This window comes from Apteryx mantelli, chromosome 8 (genome assembly GCF_036417845.1).
Source record: "Apteryx mantelli isolate bAptMan1 chromosome 8, bAptMan1.hap1, whole genome shotgun sequence".
Lineage (NCBI taxonomy): Eukaryota > Metazoa > Chordata > Aves > Apterygiformes > Apterygidae > Apteryx > Apteryx mantelli.
In genome coordinates, this window is record NC_089985.1 from 30971314 (window position 1) to 30992414 (window position 21101).

Below are 21101 nucleotides of genomic sequence, written 5' to 3' on the forward strand. Positions count from 1 at the left end.
ATTTTTACTTAAGTCTCTTTTAATTATTTAACTGGGAGTCTTTTCCCCTCTGCCTTACGCTGCAAGGGAAGAGAAACCCCTTTGTGGCTGGGGCAGAGCGGCCCCAAGCCAGCCCCTGCCCTGCTCCCCAGCCCCTGCCCTGCTCGCTCCCCTGCCCCGCGGCATCCAGCCCCTGCCCTGCTCGCTCTCCTGCCCCGCAGCACCAGAGCCAGTGCTCCAGCTCTTGCTCTTGGCACCTCCTGGCAAAAGGATCGCACTGTGCAAATGGCACTGCCCCTGGGTAAGGCACCAGCTGTGTGTGACCTCTGCTGAGAAACAAAGAGCCGAAAAAATGGGGTTTGCCTGCTCTTTTCCCAGCGGGGGAAGCATGGGGTTCTCCAAGGGCTTCCCCAGTGCCCTGGGAAGGACTGGATGGGTAGGACCGTCTGTGCCAGCCAGGGCCACGTGGGCCAAGACACAAAGCAGGCAGACACGCAGAGGGGAATTTCACAAAATGCTGCCAAGAGCAGACAGCACATTGCCCCAGGGCACCGTGCACAGCTACAGCGTCTGGGACAGCACCCCGTCCCCGCCAGGGATCATCCTGCAGCGGGCTGGAGGCTCTGGGGCTGCACACGGCTTGCCTGCACCCCCAGAGGAGCCGGGAAAAAGCAAGGGGGCAATCAGAGGGGGTTGAAATAAAGCCAGCAAGCTCCGAGGACCCTGCGGGGTGACGACGAGGCTCATCTGCCAGCCGCCCAAGCTCCCAGGGGAGAGCGCGGGCTGACAGCGAAAGGCACCCATTACGGCGGGCAGCCCGCTGCCTGCCACTGCACTTAGCGAGCGCGTCCCCCCACCGCCCTCTCCTTCAATGTCAGCGCGGAGAGCGCTCCGGCCACTCCGGGACGCAAACAAACGGAGCTGCGCGCGGGGAGAGGGGCAGCGGGGCCAGGCAGGAGGCACCCCCGGCTGGCGCTCGCCCGGCTCCCCACGGCGCTGGCAGCGCTGGTAGTTAATTAGAATCGTGTCACTAAGTAAATGTGCTCTGACTGGACTCTGACAGACGCTCACCTATGACACCAGGGGCCAGGAGACAATCCACATCAAACTACTGCAGTGTGACCCTTTTAACACAAAGAGTAAACTCACTGCACATCGAGTTGAAGCTCATTAAAACTGTCTACTCTGCGAGCATCCCATTAACCCCACCGTTAAAAACACGCAATTCCTCTTCTTCTTTCCGAGGCCTAATTAATGCTCTGGATCAGGAACAATATCACACCCTAACCTTCCGAGATTTCCAATCAGTAAATGAAAAGACAGAGATGGAGCCAGAAAGACACAGTTGAGCTTGCTGAGTCGCTCACCATATGGGCTGCTGACCTGCCGAAACAGGTAGGGCTCTTCCATCCGGCAAGGCAGAGCCCCGCACGGAGGGACTGCTGGCGGAGGGGCTGCAGTGGAGTCCCGCAGGGGGGACCATGGGCACGGGGACTCGGCAGAGCCCTACGTAGCAGCCAGGTGTGCAAGACCCTGCTGCCATTCACAGACTAAGCACACAGCAGCGAGCAGGGGTTACAGGATCACACCAGCCGGTGTAGAACAACCTGTGATCACCTAGTGAGGTGTCACATCAAGACAGCCCTTCTGGTCCTGCCAGGTGCCAGCAAAAAGTCCCACCTGCAGTTTGGAGAGGCTGGTCCCTGCACCCCACAGCAGCCTTGCCTTGCTCCCCGCTCCCCTGTGCACACAGACGGCATTAGTCTGGCGGCTTGTCCTTTCCTGAGCTCTGTAATCACACTCTCCATCAGCCTCCAGGCTCAGCAGGGGGTTAGGAGTGATATGGAAGAAGGATGTGATGGGCTCTCCCCTGGCCCCTTGGACACCTGCGTTCAGTTCCTCATCCTGCCTGTGTGACCCCAGCAAATTTGCTGGGGTCGTGTCTCTCCTAGCACAGCTTCTCCCTGCCTGCACGCGTGGCTTGCAGGTGCTGCCCCAAGTCCCGGGGCCCCTCAAGTCTCTAAAGGGAGTAAGCCCAGGTTCTGGGCTTGCAGGGGGCTGGACGGTGAAGGGGAGAGCCGGCCAGGCACCTGGAGGGTGCACACTGCTGAGTTCGTCTCATTAGCCACGTGCCGGCACAGGAATAAAGCCCGTGACTAACGGGCGCTATTACGGGATGGTATTTCCTGGTCTGAAACAAAGCCCCAGTCGTGTACTTCAGGTTCATTAGCAAAAGACACAGCAGCCTCCTTACTTTCTTCCTAAAAAAAAAATTGAAAAGAAAAATATCCCACACAAGACATTTAGAATAATAATCTGCACACTGAAGTCTAAACTTAATAGCATCAATTAAATTTTATAAGACTGATAGCAAGGGGTGTTGCCTAATATCATGTTTTAAAGACTGCCAATCCACTGTACATCACCAGCTGTGAACATGGAACCAGAGCAGACAAATGGGAAACAAACTCTCATAGCAGTAACTGCTTCTGCAGATTCAGAAACTTTTTCCTTCTTTCAGTATTTTCTCATCAATAACTGGCTCATTCAGAGCTGAGAAGCAACAAAGGACTGAGAAAAAAAAGAACGTGCCTTTTATCTTTTCCATAATTATAAAAACAAACTAACAAAACTTACATGGGAGAGGATCAGATCTGGAGCTTGAAAGGGTGGTTTCCAGAAACACTCATTCAACTCACTAAGCACCGTTCTCACTTCTTCTGTTTCATACATCAGGTGCTTTTGACAAAAAAGTATTCTGAAACTTACTTTTTCTTCTATATCACATATACGCAAGGCAGACATGATTTCACTAATAAAAATAATTTAAACTACTACTTGGGTTCTTTAACCTTGGATTCCAATTTTCATCCAAAAGCAATACTACTCAAATCCCGAGTAATAACTTAATCACCACTTCTTTAATAAGAAGTAGCAATATATAATTTTGTAATGTAAGAAATATCTAAAAACTAAGAATAAAGTCTTATTATGTTACATAATCAATCAAAATAAATGTAGCAAATATAGGATATTTGATGAACAAAAGAACAATCAGATTTAACACACAGGCAATTGTAGGTAGCTGAATATGTTTTGATGGGTGCTGGTCAGTAAAACTTGACCTTTTTTCAGGGAAATAAGCAAAAAAAAGAAGAGCAAAAATAGAATAAAATCAATTATTGAATCCAGGTGCCCTGCTGGCTGATTTAAATAAGAACTAAAACTTGTGTTTGAAATCATTCTGATTTACGTCAGTCTCTGCAACTCAGTGCAGAGACCTCGATGAGAGAACACGGCTCCACTGGTGTTACTACGTGAGCAGAACCAGCTAGCAGGCAACCTCCCCGAAATCTCCATCCTTCCTAGAAACCTTTTGTCAAGTGCATCAGTGAACACTCCCGGTTTCTGGTACCTGAGGGCTCCCCTGTCTCCAAGGGTGCAGGTTCGGCATGACCAAGTGGCATGACCAAGGCTGGGCAGCAGACTGGAGGCAGAGCTGGGAAAAGCAATGGAAACCTCCTTGGTGAGAGCAGGAGGGGAAGCAGCAGGGCAGTGGCACTGCTGGAAAGGACATGGACCAAGTGAAGAGGAGCAGCCTGAAGACTTGTCCCCATGAGGAAGTACTAATGTCCTGAAAAAGCCTTGGCTCCTCCACCTTAACAACCTATACAGTTATGCTCAGCCATGATGAATGCAAGGTCGTCTCTTCCACTTTGAAGCACACCAACAGTAAGTCAAAGTCGCCAGTCAGGGAAAACACTGCTTCTGTCTACAAAACACTGTAATGCCCTTGACCCACACCCAGAACAGCCAACAGCAACCCAAGCAGTGAGAGGATGGAGCCAGGGAACAGAGTCCTGAGGGGCTGCAGAAGGCCACCTCATCCACCCATCTGCTCCAAATGAAGAGCCAGTGCCATAATACACAGATGTCTAAACTGTCCCTAAAAACCACCAGCAAAGGAGATTCCTGTGCCACCCTGGACAACCGGTTTCTCTGTCTCCAAGCCCTGACAGCTCGGGTGTTGCAGGGGAGGAGGCACTGTTGTGTCCTGGGCTCCCAGCCAGCCAGACGTGCAGCCTGGCAGCAAGCACTGGCCTGGGGAAGAGCTGCACAAAGCCAAAACCACATGCCATGGGTGGGATGTGGTCTGTGAGAGGACACTACAAGGCTTCAGACAGGCAGGAGCCTATGAGCCTCTGAAAACAGGGACCAAAATACTCTGTCACCCACCTCTGTCACTGTTCCTTTTACAGGTGCTCTTAGATGGCCTTCTCCTCTTTTGGGTCACCTGGCTCTGCAGCCTTGCCGTTCAAGTGCTCCGAGGGCAGCTCAGCAGCCTCTGCTGAGATCAGAGGCAATGGAACCCGCTGAGCCACGTGCGTGCAGGACAGCAGCATCACGGCCAACCTGGTCCCTGCTCAGGCAAGCCCCAAGAGGCACCAGTCCCTCTCCAGGTACCTGCTGCTATGACTGGGAGCCGATGCTTGTTTAATGCTTGGCTGAGACCAGGTCAGATGCTGCTGCTCTTGTACCCAGAGCTGCCAAACTCACATAATTTCTGCCACTCACGGGATGGTTTTACTTCTTCCCTTGCCCCTCAGGCCAGATCCTGCTTCCCAGATAGAAAACTTCCCTGGCCCTTTGCCTCCCACTCACACAGAACAAGGGATGAAGAGTCGCAGCTGCCTCCGAGCCCTCTCAGTGCTCGTCACAAGCATAGGGACGTGAAGGCGGCCAAACATCCCCGGCAGCAGCACACTGCTCTGCACCCAGGCTCCGAGGGTGAGAGGTGCCAGAATGCCATGGGAAGGCCCCTCTGCTTGGAGCCTGCTCTCTGCAGCCCAGGACAAGGTACCCGCTTGCCGCTTGTGCAACAAGATCAGCACAATTTGGCTAAAATCTAGGAGCAATCTAGACTGGCAGCCTGTGAATGCTGGCCTTTGCTGGAGAGTCCCGAGACCCCCATTAAAACCTGCAGCTCTTTTTTGGCAAGCAGCATCTCAAACAAACATTTTAAGAACTTCCGTGTGCACATGTCAGTAAGATGAATAACTTCTTGGCAAGACTCAACCTTATTTTGCCGAGGGCCAAGAAATCACCAGATAAAAAGAAGTTCCTGACCCCAAGATCCTATAGCCAACAGCAGAGTTCACAGACATTGAATCCATGTATGAAGAGAGATGGAAGCTGCAGGAAGTCCTCCCTTGTCCTCAGTGCCAAATTTGGCCTGGAGGGAATCCTTATAATTGAAATATCAACCCATGAAAAGAAATGAAAGAACAGATTTCACTCCCTTTTGCTTCTTTCTTATCTCCCAAGGACTCCCTGCATCCTCATTCTCTGGAGCAGGATTTTCCCACTTATTCTGCCTGGCACTTATCAACAAGCTGAAATATTGACATTTCCCCTTTTCCTTTACCTTTTCCCTCCCATGAAACAATTGCACCAGGCCTCTACCCTTCCAGCCACAAGGCAGCCTGCATGACGCTTTGGTGACACAAAACACTTTACTAACCCTCGACAAGATTTGCAGCTTGCTTTCCTGTGGGCAGAAACCAGAGGAAAGCAACGCAAGCCCTGTTCAGCAGTTTGCTGTTGCATATGCACAGCCCTGTTTCTCAGGGGATGTGGCCCAAGACTTCACCCTGTTCCACCACAGACCCCCTCTTTCTAAAGGTGAAGTTTCCGTTAAGAATCTGGCCATGACCCTGCAGGCTGCTGAGTGCCCTGAACTCCCAGGGATTTCAAGCAAGACGAAGGAGAGGAGCTGGAGCACTGAGCACTGAGCATGACCGGTCCCAGAGCACGCAAGGTGTACAGACAGGGAGCAGACATCTGGTGACCCAGTGAGTCACAGAGTGGATTTGAAAACAAAATGAGACACAACCCATCAGGAAGACAGCAAAATTCCTTGCAATTTGTTTGCAAAAAGAAGTGGCCATCCACTGCAATTTTCATGTCAGGCTTGAAAGGAAACACCCATGTCGCACATCCCTGCATAATTCAGCTGGAGATTTACAGCATTGCCTGCCTCCTCCCGGACTGCTCCTCACACCCCCTGGAAAAGGGGGCTCTCCTACTCAGCACAGTATTTGTAAACCACCATGGCTGGCTAATCCGTCTCCTTGCTGCTTGGTTCACAGCCCTCTTTGGTTTGCAGACTTCTGGACAAGAAACTATGGGGCAAGAAACAAAGCTGCTTTTCAGCTGGAGCTCTGCAGGGGGGGGCTCAGCAGCCCCCAAGGGCCCTGAGCATCAGGGGCTGACCCTGCTTAAACATCCTTCTGCTCTGTGCCTTGGGCAGCCCTGGGGACCCCCTTCCCAGCTCCCCAATTTCCCTTGATTCTACTGCACCCCAGTACCAGTCACAAAAGACACTGCACTCCCATGCAGTCTGGAGCATCCCTGGAGCCACAGCCAGCTCCTGTCCCACTGCAGATGGGAGCAGAGCTCCCACAAGAGGTGAGAAAGTAGTAGGTTAGCTACTCCTGACTCTTCTTCCAGCAGCTGCTCTCTGAAAATGGGACTTTTATTCGTCTGGGTCTGCAGGACTGTGTCAGGAGCAAGGCTCCTTACAACCTGGGACGAAAGGGAAGGGCAACCCTGGGCAGTGAAATGGATGGTTCCTCCAAGGCCTGCAGCGAGAGCACTTGAAAGTATGAAGGAGGGGTGCTTCCCTGAGCTCTGCCTGAGACAGCAGTCAGGACCGCTCAGCTCTCGGGGTGACCAGGAGCAAGCGGGATGGCTGTGTCAGAGCACAGTCCAGGCCCCGGGGTCGGTACTGAAGGGCTGTGCAGGGGACACACTCGCTCCGGGGAGAGGCAGGCAATGCAGGATCTGAGGAAACCAGCCAGCCTCTGCGGTGAGCACCCCCTCCTCGACCCTCGTCCTGGGGAGCACTCGAGCTGCCACTGCACCCAACGTGATCCACGTCTAAGGCTTGAAAAGCCAGCAGGCTGGTGCCCAGATAAAACTCAGGGAAATGCACATCTCCAGACACCAGCACCTCCCAGGAGGCACCCTGAGCACCCAGCCCCAAAGCCAGCAGCCTTGACCCAGCTGGGCCTGGGGCTCCCTCCCACCCTGCTCGAGCTGGCAGGCAGCAGAAGCTCTACTCCCTGGCTGTGCTGGCTGCCATTTAATGAGCTGCCCCTCCAGCTCACTCTTGGGGGCCAGCCTGCATTAAAGCCACCAGGCACTGGGTGCCAACCGGCTGCCATCTCTGCAGGCAGGCGGAGGATCGCAGACCCCCAGGGCAGACCCAGCTCAACCAGAGCAGCCAGCAGGCCGCACCACACCGGGCATGAGTGCACTGCTGGTGCTGTCGGGGCCGCGGAGGCCTTCATGCTGCTGACCTGGCACTCCTTCACAGCACCCATAAACATACACCGCTTCCAAGCAGAGTTTGAAAAGGAGAGGAGGGAAGGCGGGTTTGCCACTGGGACAGAGGGCTAGATACTGCACTGTGGGAAGGGAGCTTGGCTGCCGGTGCTCGACACGCCGCTTGCCTGTGGGCAGTCCGCCTGTGGCTCGCACTGTACCAGGGAGCAGCCGGGAGGGCTCCCCCACGGAGGGCATTTGGCAGAAATGAAGAAGCAAAATCATCCTAAAAGAATGGAGCAGCGAGGGACACAAACAGCATCTTTCTGAACTCGGACAGGCAGAAAGACACCCTTGCGAGCCAACGGCACTGAGACAAACACAGGCAGAAGCTAACGGCAAACTCCAGAGGCGTGGGAAGCTTTGTCAGAGTAAGAGGTGACAGCAACAGAGAGCTCTCGCCATAAATAAAACAAGGAAAGAGTCACAAAACAAGCCTGAACAGCCCAGGGGGTCCATAAGAACAGCCCAAACTCCCCGAGTAGGACGTATACACAACTCCCTCGGTCCCAGCTCCCTCCCTGTGATCCCCCCAACATGGCACACAAGCAAGATAAGTCTGCTCCCAGGCAAGGAAGCAAATTTTAATGCTACCTCCGTCAATAATGCAACCAGATCCATAGTTCAAAAGGAGCTTGCTAATTAAAAGCTGGTGAGCTTTAAATAATTCATCTCCTTAACTTGGATTGATTGGAGAGTTTAATGGTTAGAGTCTTGAAACAATATTAAACAGCCTCCTCGAGGCCCAGGTAGCAGGTGACTTTTCCAAGTAAATCTTACCTTCTTGCAAACTTAAATGCTCACAAGTGACAGCAGATAAAGGGCTAGGAGGCAGGGAGAACACCTAGCTGCTGATCTCAAAGAGGTGATCCAACGCCCCATGGAGAAACAAGGCAGGCAAGAGAGATGCAGCCCTCTGAGTTACAGCCCTGCATACATCCCAGGGAATCTGGGCTAGGTCCCTGGTACCCCCCCACAGAGCTCCTGCCGGTACCCACAGCCTGCTGCTGCCCCAGCTGGGCCGCCCCGACTCTGTGCTTTCACCATTAAGCAGCAGGCAGATTCCCAGCCTCAGTGTCCCAGGCCAGGACTCCCTCTTCACATCACTTTGATCCCTGGTGTGGAGGAACTAGGGAAAACATGGAGCTGTGCCAGTGTGCACGGTGGTCACAGTTGTTTACCTTGGAGCAGGCTGTGGGACCATGAAACTCATCACAAGTGTGAGCAAACCAGAAGATGACTCAGTTCTCCAGCTGGGGCCATGTATCCTCACTCTGCAGAGTGAGCTTGCCAGCTCCCAAAGCTGCTCTACCTGGCAGCACTGGACACACAGGAGCCTCCGTTCCAAGGACGAACGCAGCATCCAAAGCAGCTGGAGTACTGGCCCGAGAGGGACAGTGTCCAGACCATCCTGGGGACCCCTGCACTCAGCACTGGGCACAGAGCCCTGACATTGCCCACGTCCAACCCCAGTCTGAGCATTGCCAAGGAGGGGAGCAACCCCCCGGCCAGAGGGATGTGCAAGGAGGAGGCTGAGTGCTCCCCAGCCATCCCCCTTCCGGCTGGGGTGCGGGTGCTGCAGGTGCGCTGCGGGCATGGGTCTGTGCACAGGTGTTTGTCACACACACCCTGGTGGGCACGGAGGCCTGGAGATGAGCCACAGCCTGGCACAAAGACGCCGCCTCTGGGAGCGATGGGGAAGCTAACAAGGGGTCAGGGATACATGGCCCAGACCAAAGCGGGGCACACGTCCTGCCCACCCTTCCCCTCCACCAGCCAGAGACCCCACAGCCCTTTGGCTGGCTCTCACCACCCCACCTCGGACCAGCTCTCAGAGCCGAGGTGCATCCTGAGGCGCTGGAGCAGCGGTCGCAGGGAAGGGCAGGGCGCAGGGCCGCGTCACTCACCTATCCCACTGTGAGGCCTCCCTATGTGCTGTAGGTTCAGTCCTTTGTTCATGTCTAAGAGCCCGTTCTTTGGCCAACTCCCCATGGCAAAGCTGTACGCCTGGAAGAGAGAAGCAGAGGGTCAGTCCGTCGCACAGCTCACACGCGGACATGGTGGAGGAGCGCCCTGCTGCCAGAAGGCGCCTGTGCTTGTCCAGGCCTGGCTGCTCCTCCGGGCACGCGTGGCGTCTATATTCAATATATTCAATACAGATTCACACGTCACCCTCACAGCCCTGGAGAGCAACCTCTGGTCTACCACGATCCCATACCATGTGAGCACACAACGCTGCTCTGTGCCAGCTCACCCCGTCACAGCACACCCGTCTCCTCGGGTGCTACCCTCCTACCTCCTGCTGCGAGCGGCAGCTTGCACCTAGTGAGGGTATAAACAGGCAGGAGCTGACCAGCCAGGAGCAGAAGAAAAGCAGTGGACAGCTGCTGACAGCTCGCGGAGGAGCTGCGCCCTGCTCCACCCTGTAACTGCCTGGGCACTGTGGCAAAATGGAAGGCCACCTTCCTTGGGCCGGGCACAAGCCAGGGGCTGAGAGTTCGTCCTGGGGCTGCTCCAACACCATCCTGCCTGCCACTCCTGCCTCACCAAGGTCAGGGTGGCTGGGGCTGCATGGGGCAGCTCAGGTCACCAGCCGGAGTCACAGTGGCTCGGAAAGGGGTGCGAGAGCCCAGCCTGGCCAAGCCTGCAGCCCCTTCCCCTCTGGCAACCGCAGCACTCCCAGTCTCCTATATCCTCTCAGTTCACGGAGTCCCGGTCCCCAGAGTTGCCTTGTGACTCCCACAACCCCTCCGGGCTCACCATCACTGGGAGAAACCCCCCCAGGACCTGATGGTGCTACCCCACGGCTCAGAGCCTGGAGCTTGGCCAGAGGGAGCCTGCCCCATCCCCACGGCATCACATGGCAGGAGCGAGAGGCAGTGGGGAGCCCGAGCAGCATAAACCCACAGCACAATGCAAATCTGAAAGCAGCCGGGCCTCTGTGTCATACACACGTCTGTAATTATGGTCTGACAGCCACGTATCTTCTTCATCTTGAGGAATTAAGCTTACCGCCGCATTGTGAGCAGTAAGACCAGCGCGTGGGCTTAGCACTGCTCGCACCGGCGCTATCTCTGCTGCCGTGAGGGCCATTGTCCCCAGATGAGATCAGGTCAATCCAGCAGCGCGTATCTCTCTCCTGCAGTAGGGATCATCGCTAACCGCGGCCACAACGCTGCAGGGCATCACCACCACCCTCTGCGCTGCTAGGGATGATAGCCAAGGAGAGGTGGGTTGAAAATGTCTCGGGAGATGCCACCTGTGGTGGGAATGGGGCCAAACTGGGAGAGCGGCAGGCTGGCAAGGGTGACCTCACCAAGCTGCTGGGGACAGCTGGAGAGCAAAGGGGCTCCCCACGCCAACACAGGCCACCCCTGCTGCGGGCTTCGGCCACGTCCCAGCGCGGCTGCCAGTCCCTCTGCCCAGCTACCTGCTGCTCTGCCGGCAGTGGGCACAGCCAGCCCCTCTCTGCAGCCCCCGCCGCTAGCTGTCCCCAGGGAGCTGTGGCTTTGGGGTAGGTAATTTATTACTGGCCCACGTAACCATTTATGCTGCTTTGTTACTCCTGCCTTAGCAAAACACAGGACTCCACAGATAATTAATAGACAGCATTGCTAATCCTATTGGGAGATGATTAGCAATTAAAACTCCTAATTAAGTCTATGCATAATTCACTGAAATTACACTTTGTGTACACAACAGGGAGGTTTCCTTTGCCTTCGACAAACACGCGCTGATATCTTCATCGCTGACAAGATTCCCTGCGGCCTGGACCCCAGGCAGTCACCCAGGGGGCAGGGGGGGCCAAGGGTGCGGGTGCCGGATGGGCCCCGGCACCCACCTGCCAGGCAGCCGGGGTGAAGGCTGCAGCAGCTCTGTGTGTGGCTCCCTCTCCTGGGCTCCAGCCCAAAGAGCAAGCCCACGCACAGCTCACGAAGGCCCATGCGCTCAGCACCAGCAGAGCCAGGCCCAGGTTTGCCGGCAGCGACTTTGGGAAGGGGTGTCCCTGCACGCCTGGGGAGCAGGTGCATCGGACAGCGAGGGAGCAGGGCACAGCCACCAGGCTCTGAGCTACGCTACTCAGAGCAGCGCTTGCAGACTACCTGCCAGCTCTGGGCCTGTCCTCTCTGACTCCCACCAGGAGGGTGGCAGGGTCCCAGGAAAGTCACAGGCCACTCCAGTCTGCTTTCTCCGGCCGCAAGGCAGGGCCAGCACAGGGCAAGGCTGAATTAAGACCCAACAGCTGAACAAGCAACGCTGGGGAGAAACCCCCTGGCTCTGCCAGCCGTCCCGCTGCCGAGCTACTGCACCGTGCTGGGTACCCACTGGGTTCAAAGCAGTCCAAGGCCTGGCACAAGGACAGGAGAGCTGCTGGGGCCACCAACAGCTGCCGCAGCGGTGCTCAGCAAAGAGGTTTGGGAACTGCCCTGCCTGCAGCTGCAGGGTGACGGCCAGCCCAGAGGCCTGGGCAGACAGCGCAGCCCAGAAACATGCCAGAGACCTGCACAGCTGGACGTGGCCCAGCAGCCGGTGCCCCGCTCCAGCCTGGCGAAGGCCTCCTCACACTCCTCTGCCTGCAGCACGAGCACAGCACCTTTGGGTCCCCTTCTCACCCTCTTCTGGCACCCGCCAGGCTCAGTGCCCCGGAGCCCACATGCTCCCCTACATTGCGTTCCCACCGGCTCAACCCTCTGGGGCTGAGCCACAGGCAGGGCCCACAGGCCTGACCTGCCCACGCCGCCCTCCTCGCCAGCCCTTTCACCAAGCCCCTGCGCAGCAGCCGACGCGCAGGAACATTTGCCTTGGCCAAGAGGGCAGTTTGCTCCGCTCTCACCTGCTTCCGTTGCACAGCGCCTTGCACAGGCACAGGAGCAACAGGAGCAGGAGGGAAGCCGAGCGGCACGAGGCCGCGGCAGGGCATCCCTCGAATAACCAAGCCTCAGCTCAAGATTGGCCCTGCACCGCTTAAAACCTGGGTTCAACCACCGCCGTGAACTGGGCTCCTGACCCCGAGGCACGGAGAGACGCACGGGTCGGCCGAGGAAGGCAGGCAGCCCATGGCACGTGCCCCGGCCTTCCGGATCCGCACCGGGCCCTCTTTTGCATAGCATTTTGCTTTGCTAATCAAGGTCATTTGGTACAGCCGCAATACCTGAGCAAACTAGCTAAGCAGCCACTGTGGAAGTTGCCCTGACCACTGAAGGTCAAGTGTGCACTTATGCATATTCAAAGCTGTCTGCAGGATCGATTGGGTTTTAATTGTTTTTCCTGGGGTTTTGGAAGGAAGTGCCAGGGGCATTGATCAGTCCCAGACAAGGCCGCTCACACTTCAGGGCTTGCAGAGACTGTCACTTTGGCGCAGGCAGATGGAAATGCAGGTGCAAAAAGACAGAAAACAAACCATGCCATCGGAGAAGCAAGCACCCCAGTCTGCAGGGAGCAGCGCCCGTCTGGAGAGGAGGAGCGCCGAGATGTGTGATCGGTGGCTTGTATTTGAAAATAAAGTTTTTTAATTAAAATTGGCAATTCTGAGCCGCCTGCCGGCAGCAGCCACACAATCAAGAGCTAGGAGCTTTACTGTTTAATATTTAAACACAACGTTTAATCTTTAAACAGGAAAGTTCTTCTTCTGACTGTTAAAGCAAGACAGAAAGCTCCTGGCGTTCCCCGACACAGGGCTCCCCAGACCGCGGGGTCACAGCGGCGGGAGGCCGGGGGCCGTTCGCAGCCGCTCTCCCTGCCTGCGCTGCTCCAGCTCCGCGCTGTCCCGGCACCCCCGGCGGGGACCGGCCGCCCCCCGGAGCGGGCACATTCAGGGTTCAGCGCTTATGCCCACGGCAAACTGGGAGAAAATCTGATACAGCCCTGGTCACTCGCGAGCCGAAGGTTTTAAAAAATGCCATGAGACCCGTTTCACCAGGAAAGGGTAATTCGTGCCTCCCTCTGACTCCAGCCCAGCGTTGCAGGCACTGGGCTGCTCCCTTCTGGGTGAGACACGAGAGAGAACAGGACCCCGTGGCACTTTCTTTTCGTCTACATCCTAATTGATATAAAAGCAGGCATCTCTTTAAAAATCATTTTAAAATACTTTTGGTCAAAATTCTGAAGTAAAAACAAACATAACCACGCTGAGCTGCTAAAAACTAGCAAAATTATTTTTACAAAATGATTTTCAAGCGGCTTGAACACAATTACTTCCATTCATACCAGCTCTTAGAAAGGTCTCCCTTTTTCATGATTTTGTTTGTAATTCTATGAAGCCTGCATTTACCTCCCTGCCAATGCTCCTCTGAAGTCAGATTATTATTAATTATATTTATTTGCTTACACGATCCCATAGGCATACGCAGCAGTTCACAGACAAGTACTACCCTTGGTCCCCGATGCAGGGATCTCAAATCAAAGGTAAGCAGATACTCTTGTGATAAATGCGAGCTAACAGCAGCGGGAGATTAGGAAACATACTGTACTTTCATGCATATAGGCAACACCACAGATAATCCACACCCTGTCAAAAGTACCAGTATGGGAGGCAAGTCCTTAGGTAACCTGTACCTCGGATAACCTGCAGAAAACCCAAGGCAGGGGGAATCAGCAGCGGGGATAAGCCACGGGGTACAGGAGCCTGGGCCAGAGAGATGCTGGGGGCCAGCGCGCCCTGTTTTATCCAAACTCTCATGTAACCTGCGCTGTTGCAGCATCACCACATCCGGGCTTGGCTCCCTAAAAAAGCAAAGAGGGGATGAGCTCCCACTCCTGTTGCATCGGGTGCCGACGCTCGCCGGGGCACGAGGCAGTGCCCGGCTGCCGACCCCCAGGAGCACGCTGCTCCCCGGCTCTGGGGACCCCAGTGCCACACAAAACACCTGGCTGGGGAGGCAGGGGCACGGCTTGCCGCCAGACAAACAGCTCCGAGGAAAAGCCCAAACGGCCCCTGCCGCAGGTTGCAAAAGCTGGGGGCGGCACGGCAGCAATTCAAACGCTGAGCTGTCCTGCCTGCTGGGTCCCAGGGAGCAGGTGCTTGTTTGGGTTACGCCGCCGCAGTTTATAAGCAGCACGGTTGCAGAGAAGATGTTCCAGGGGGTCAGAAAATTCCCAGAACTGGAACTTGTCAAGCTGATGTATTGATCTAAGTGGACTGAATAATGCTCCATCATTTATTTATGGGGAAGTGCCCAGCACAATTCACAAAATCTGGTGTTTGGCAGTCACATTAAGGCAAGATTTAACATCTTGCAGCATGCAAACAGGGCATCTGTGCAAAGGTCAGGATGCGCCCTTACACAGGGAGCCTCACAAATCCTTCCTGCACTCGTGCGCTGTCTCTAGCAGGAAGGGGCTGGTGTATCACTCGGCGAGGTTGCAGGAGCTCTGCTAGGGCCAGGCGCGGACCTTGGCAGAGCCAGCTCAGAGCTTCCCCCGTCCTTTTTGCACACGCTGATACTGGGACCTGTTCAGCCAGCCCCCAGCCCCTCTGCCCGATGCTAAAGCTGCCGCTCTGCAAGGAGTTGCACCGTCTGGGGTGCAAAACCAGCTGAGTGGCCTCAGCACCGAGGGAGCGAGGAAGCCTTCAGGGCTGAACGCTCCTGCCCGCCCTGCTCCTCCGTGCCCCTCTCCCGACTAGCACCACCGCTCTTCATCACGCGGCCAAGTGGCCGCAGTCAGGCACCGGGGAGGGTCACCTCCTAAGCACAGTCGCTCCACCCAGCTCACGATTTGGGGCCTTCAGCTTAAGGGAAGGAGGGGAGAGGGGCTCTGCGCACTGCAATGGCACAAAGGTGTCTCGTGGTCCCTTTGGCTCCTGCTGCTGCACAAGCCACGCACGAGCCACGGCCAGAGAACCACCAGAGCCTGCACAGAGCTAGGGTTGGTCCTGTTGAGCCCTGCGACCCTGTCATTTTGTATGTCCCAGCAAGTGTTTTTTAATGCTTCACACTCTAATTGTAATTTTAACATTAATACGGACACTTTCAGACAGGGAGAACATATTCCATTTTGGAAAAATCCTTCCAGGAGCGAAGGTGTGCAGCGATGTGGGAAAACGCTGAAGGGTGGTGTTAAGGAATAAAAAATTACATTTTCTGGTTAAAGTTTCAGTTAGAAATTTTCAAAAGAAAAACTATGTCTGAGAAAAACCTGTTCTTAAACAGAAAGCAAGCGGCGGTGAAATTCCCCCAGCTGTTCTCCCTCCGGACTGCTTCTCGCCTGGCTTTGAAAGCAGCGGGAGCAGGATGTGCTCCCCCGGGGATCAGGCCTCGCACAGCAGCCTGCAGATTGCAGCTGACCCCGGTGACATTTTCGCAATGGAGAAAATGACTTCGCGACAGCAAAAGTATCTTCTTCCCCTTGTCATGTCAACTGTGTGCCTCATACGCCCAAAATAAGCATTTCCCTCTACTCACCTCATTCAGCTGCTTCCATGATGAGGTGTCAAGGTTTTATATTACTTCGTATGTTGGCAAGAAAAAAGAGGTCATGTCCACAACTAAGTGGGCTTTTAAACATAGCTTAAAATGTTTTCAGCAAAACCCAATAACTGTAAGGTTTTGGGGCTGGGGTTGTCTTTGACGCAGTCTCTGTATAGCACCCAGCACCACAGGGTTCCCAGAGCACTCCCTCGACACCCTATTTTAATTTCGAGCAATTTAAAACCCAGTGCAAGGACGGGAACTGGAAATTTCTTGCTGGCATTTCTTGCCACGCAAACTTTCCGACACTACGCGAGACAACGGCAACCCGAATGCCACTGAGGCCCGATGCCACGTGCCAGTCGTTCGGCAGCACGGCTGCTGCAGCGGGGCCAGGTGCATCCAGGTAAGAGGCAGGCAACGAACAAGCGGCTGCTCAAACCCCGGGCTGGCAATGCTGCTCTGCCACCGCTGCAAAGCAGCGTGGAGGGACGCTCATCCGCCTGGATGGGGACACAGAGCCCTTGCCTCCCAGCCCCGGCAGCATCCGCCACGCGGACGCAGGCCCAGCTACCCTCGCCGGCTGTTGGGAGGCAGGAATTTCCCCCGCTCCACACAAACCCAGGTATAACTTGTCCCTTTTAAGCAGTTTAGTCAGAAGTGCTGCTGCATTCACAGCTTTTCAAGTATTTTTAAATCACTTACAAAAGCAGGATTAAATGATCAGGAATTCCATTTAATAGGACAAATAAAGAAATAACAATCTACTCCATCAGCCCTGCAAAAGGCAGGTTCGATTTAAAAAAAAAATAAAAAAATAAGTATAAAAGAGGGAGAGAAAAAAGGAGAGGGGGTGGAAAAAAAAAGGATAATGTGTGTTTACTCAAGCAAAGAAAAAAATATTTAAGTGATGTAGGGGAGAAGATTGCGGTAACTAGTGAAGAATAACATCGTCTGCTTTGCTGTCAAATCACACAAGAATTTCAGTAATAGATTCTCATTCTGACACTCAATTCAATTCGAAGGTGATCCTGCTTTATCCCAACACATCAAATATTAAACACTCGTATTAGCCAGGGTGCCATCGCCTTTCCCGGCTTAGACGCGGCAGGAAGCTTTTCCCCCTACTTTCTCTCACTCACTATAATATTCTCAATGTTATCTAAACATGCCTTCATACACTGGGGTTCCTTATCAATCCCATTTGGGGAGGGAAGGGGGGTACTTAAGACGGTATTAGTTGGGGGGCTTTTATTATTATTATTTCCAAAGCTTTTCAATTTTGTGTGGAGAAAGCTTAGAAAAAACGGAGGGAGGGAGGGGAGGCAGCGAGAGAGGGAGACGGAGCGCGAGAGCGAGAGAAAGTGTAAGAAAGGGAAAAGCAGCCAGCAGCTCTTGTTTGACTGATGCCTTTCAACAAGGGCAGTCTAGCTTGTCAAAGCCCGGGCTCGAGATGAATTGGCATATCTATTCAGCCTGCCTCTGGATGTCATGCAATACAGTTTCATATTCCCAGATAAGGCATGATAAGCAATTGCTGCCCTGACACCAACTCCATCCATCCCTGCCTTTCTGTACACGCGCCTGGGTGTATTACAGATCTCTGCTGTGCCACTAATAAGGGCCATTTAATTCTCGCAGACGCGGCAGCAAGAGGGACCTCCAAACCGACCAGGTAAAGCCCCCCGAACAGCATTAAAACTGGCAGCATTTAATTACTTTCTCTCAGTGCACCAAGCTCCCTGAACACTGGTGAGCGGCACTGGGTGCACACGAAAACAAGCTCTGCTCAATGTGGCGCATGCCACACGGGGCTGAAGTCTCGGATTAAACATCTGTGCTAATAATTAAGGGGGGGGGTGACAAGAGCAGAGGGTGTTTGTCCTCTGCCAAATAAATCTACAGCACCGCTCAGCACGAGGTGATTGGGCTGGGGTTTGGACATGGGAGGACGTATGAGGAGACGCGACCAGGGCCCTTTCCGCAGCGGGTGGTTTCAGGGCTGCAGGCACGGCATGCCCCTCTCTGCAGCACAAATCCCACGAGAGCCGCGGAGGGAAGGAGCGGGGCTAATCCACCAGGGCCACGGGGAGGACACCGGGTCCGGCCCCATGTAGGCCTAAGCACTTGTAAACTCATTAATCCCGCTGCCATCCCAGCACCGCACCCTGCAGCAGCAGGACAAGATCTGGAGACAGTCCTCCCATCCTTGCTGGAAAGGTTTAGAAAGAGATGCTAGGGAAAACAGGAACTCTGGGCAGACCCACCTCTCCTTGGCCCTGGTGCATGCTCTGGCTCGCCCTGCTCCTTCCTGCCGGGGCAGATCTCCCTCCGTACGCGGCCAGGCAGCTGCGGGCCTGGGGCCCCGGGCAGAGATGGGGTCTGGGGTATTGAGGGCTCTTCTCCCGGGCCCCCTGCGTGCAAGGGACTGTCCCTTGTAACCTGCAAGCACTGTCTTAATACGAGGGGAATTTCTCCCTACCTCCCCCTTTGGTCCTACCAAAGGTGCACAACAAGTTTTTGTAGGACCTGCAATACTAGAAGCTTATATTTCCTGCTAGCTTATGAACATCTCCTTGGTGAGGAAAAGAAAGGCTTACAAGCATAAATTTAAATGCAGGTTTTGAAACGGGCAGCCTCTGGCCTCACCAAGCGGTGCCACGCCGCATCGGGGACCGCGGTTACTTACAGGCATCTCACTAAACGTGGCCTCGCTGCCCTGCTGGGACGCCCCAGCCAGCGCGCTGCCCTCTTCCCACGATGGCTTTCAAAGGCTTCCTGGACAACAGCGCTGCACAGGCAGTTCTCCCCACGTCCTGGCAGAGCGAGGGCAGCCCCCGACACACAGGGACCTTGCTAGCCTTCCCCAGGCTAGCCTTCGGCAAGCCCAGCTTGCAGCCGCCTCAGTCCGCCTGTGAAGCTTCGGGTTAAATCAGCCACCTCTTTTCGCATCATACCAGGCAGTAAATTAAACAAATAAAAATATAAACGGCCCTGTTTTTGGAAAGGTCAGCACTGACCGGCAAGGCAGAGAGCACACAGGGAGCTGCCTGGCTCTGCCCACCTTCGTGAACTGCTTCAGAGGCGAGATAATCCACAGCCCCGTGGGAGGAGGAGACACCCCATGGGAGGAGGAAGGCCAAGCTGAAGGGAAAGCAGCAAGGTATTCAGGGAAGATGCAGCTGATGCAGACTAACTACATGTGCTTTCTCCTTAATAAAACAAGCAGACCACGCCATCACATCTGCATGCAGAGCGCATGCATGCCATGCACACACACTGAAACCGATGCAAGAGAAACACTACTACGTAGTATTTCTTGCACTGCAGCACTGCCTATAGACGCAAACTGAGACTGGGGAACCCTGTGCTGAGGTTTGAAACTACTGCAGGAAAGACAGCCCCTGTCCGAATAACCTGCAGTGCAAGCAGATAAGACATACACGTTTCACAAAGGGAAACTGAGGCACGCGATGGTCCCATGCCTGGTCCTCCTTCCCACCAAGACATATGCCTGAGCAGCCTCAGTCCACCCTTCTCCTGGCTTTACCCCAAGTAATACACAGCTGTGTCAAAATTTCTCTTAACTACAGGACTGGCAGGACAGACCCTGCAAGCAGCTACAGCCTTTCTCCAGGATACGTTTTGGTGCTTCAAAGCCATGGCAGCCCTGCTCGGCAAAGGGGAAAAGGCCCCGTGAGCCCTGCAGGATTAGCACACGCTGGGGCTTACGCAACAGCAGAAACACGCTGCTGTGCCTAACTGCGGGGTGTCAAAGTGCCAAGCAGTTTAGGCTTCACATTTCCATGTGTTTGAACAAGAACCGTCTCTGCCTCGCTCCCAGGCTAAGGATTATCCTGGATAAAATGTTCTCGACTGCTGTGTGCTCTGAGGCTGGTGACACACTAGGTTAATGCCTTGGAGACCTGGGTCCAAGCCCTGGGTTTGGACACAAGGAAAACAAAGCTACAGGTCTGAGTCCCTGGAGGGCTGAGGAATAGAGCCGCGCATGCACAAAGCGCTCTGCTGGCTACCGCGCAGCCGGCACCAGCAGAGGGGAAAAGCAGAGCCGCAAGAGGTACCAAGAAAGCAGGTCCCGATCCAAGGCAGGACCCGCGGGTCTGGGGCTTAGGGTTGGATGGGCTCAGCTGTGCTGCCTGGGGGAGCCCGGGGCCGCTGCGCAGAGAAGGGGCTACGCTACACTGAGGAAATCTGCCCAGCGCCTTCCCGGTTCGGAGACGACAAGCCCTTTCCTTGCATCAGTCCCAGGCTCATGCCTGCTTGAACACGGCTGCCTTCTCGCTGTGTCACAGCATTTCTGGCTGCACTGCGGGGTGATTTAGACCCAGGCTGGGTTACCCTGATTTATGGAATCAGCTCAAAACACTGCTTCCAACGTTAAGATACACAAGCGCTTCTGATTAGCTCTTGAAAGGCAGAGACACATGACGAGTGTGGCAGACAGCTACTAGAGAGTAACTACATGCAGCTGATTTACCCTTCCAGTCCTGGGAAGGGCTAGATCACGTCCTGCTGTAATATCCCCCGGGGACCACCATGGCCCCTGTGGGGCCAAGTCAACCAACAAAGCAGCATCGAGCCCTTCCCCACCTCATCGCCCAGGCAGGCAGAGGAGGGAAGCCGGGTACCACACGAAGGAAAACCCGTAAATGCACATTATGGACTGTCCTCCCACAGCCACGCTTTCCTGCCTAGGCTGGCGAGAAAGGACGAGTTGAATTCTCCTTGGGTCTTCCTGAAGAAACTGGAAGCCAACAGGAGGATGCCTCTAGCGATGCTGGAAAAGATCCCCGTCAGCCCTGGGTCCATGAGCACAGCCAGCAGCACAACCGGCCCCAGCACATCGGCCGCGCCGTGGAGCTGAGCTGCTGGGGCAGCAGGGAGGTGGACACGTCTCCCCCAACATGGATTTTGCTGGAGTCTACAACAACCAAAGAGAGCTGCAATATTGCCATATTATGTGAAGCCATGTAACAGTATCCACTGATGCCTCCTTCCCCTCGTCCTTCTCGGGCCACAAATGTTGGCTGTGACGCTCGGCTGTGCCCCGCGGCCCCCAGCACGCACCCCCTGTGATCCAACCCCAGACCTTCCCATACCAAAGCTGGCACCAGGCTCGCTGTCAAAATGTTCAAGCCTTCCTGAAGGGGGTATTTTCCCCCCTCGATTTCTATTTTTACACACACACATGCTCGTCTCTCCCTCGCTCGCTGTTTAATTTCCGTGTGAGAGGGAAGCAGGTGCCCGTGTTCCCGTGAGCTCTCCCTTCTCTAGGTTTTTTTTCCCTTCTTGGATCCTGCCCCATTA

The 21101-nt window shown here is 54.8% G+C and overlaps 1 protein-coding gene across 2 annotated transcripts in view; it reads right to left on the minus strand.

The window, feature by feature from the left end:
- ERI3 (ERI1 exoribonuclease family member 3) overlaps window positions 1–21101 on the minus strand; it is a 160303-nt gene that overhangs the window by 42618 nt on the left and 96584 nt on the right. For both annotated transcript variants that reach the window (XM_067300471.1, XM_067300473.1), the window contains exon 7: window positions 9273–9372. In XM_067300471.1, coding sequence (XP_067156572.1) covers window positions 9273–9372 — 100 coding nt within the window. The remainder of the gene's footprint in view (window positions 1–9272; window positions 9373–21101) is intronic.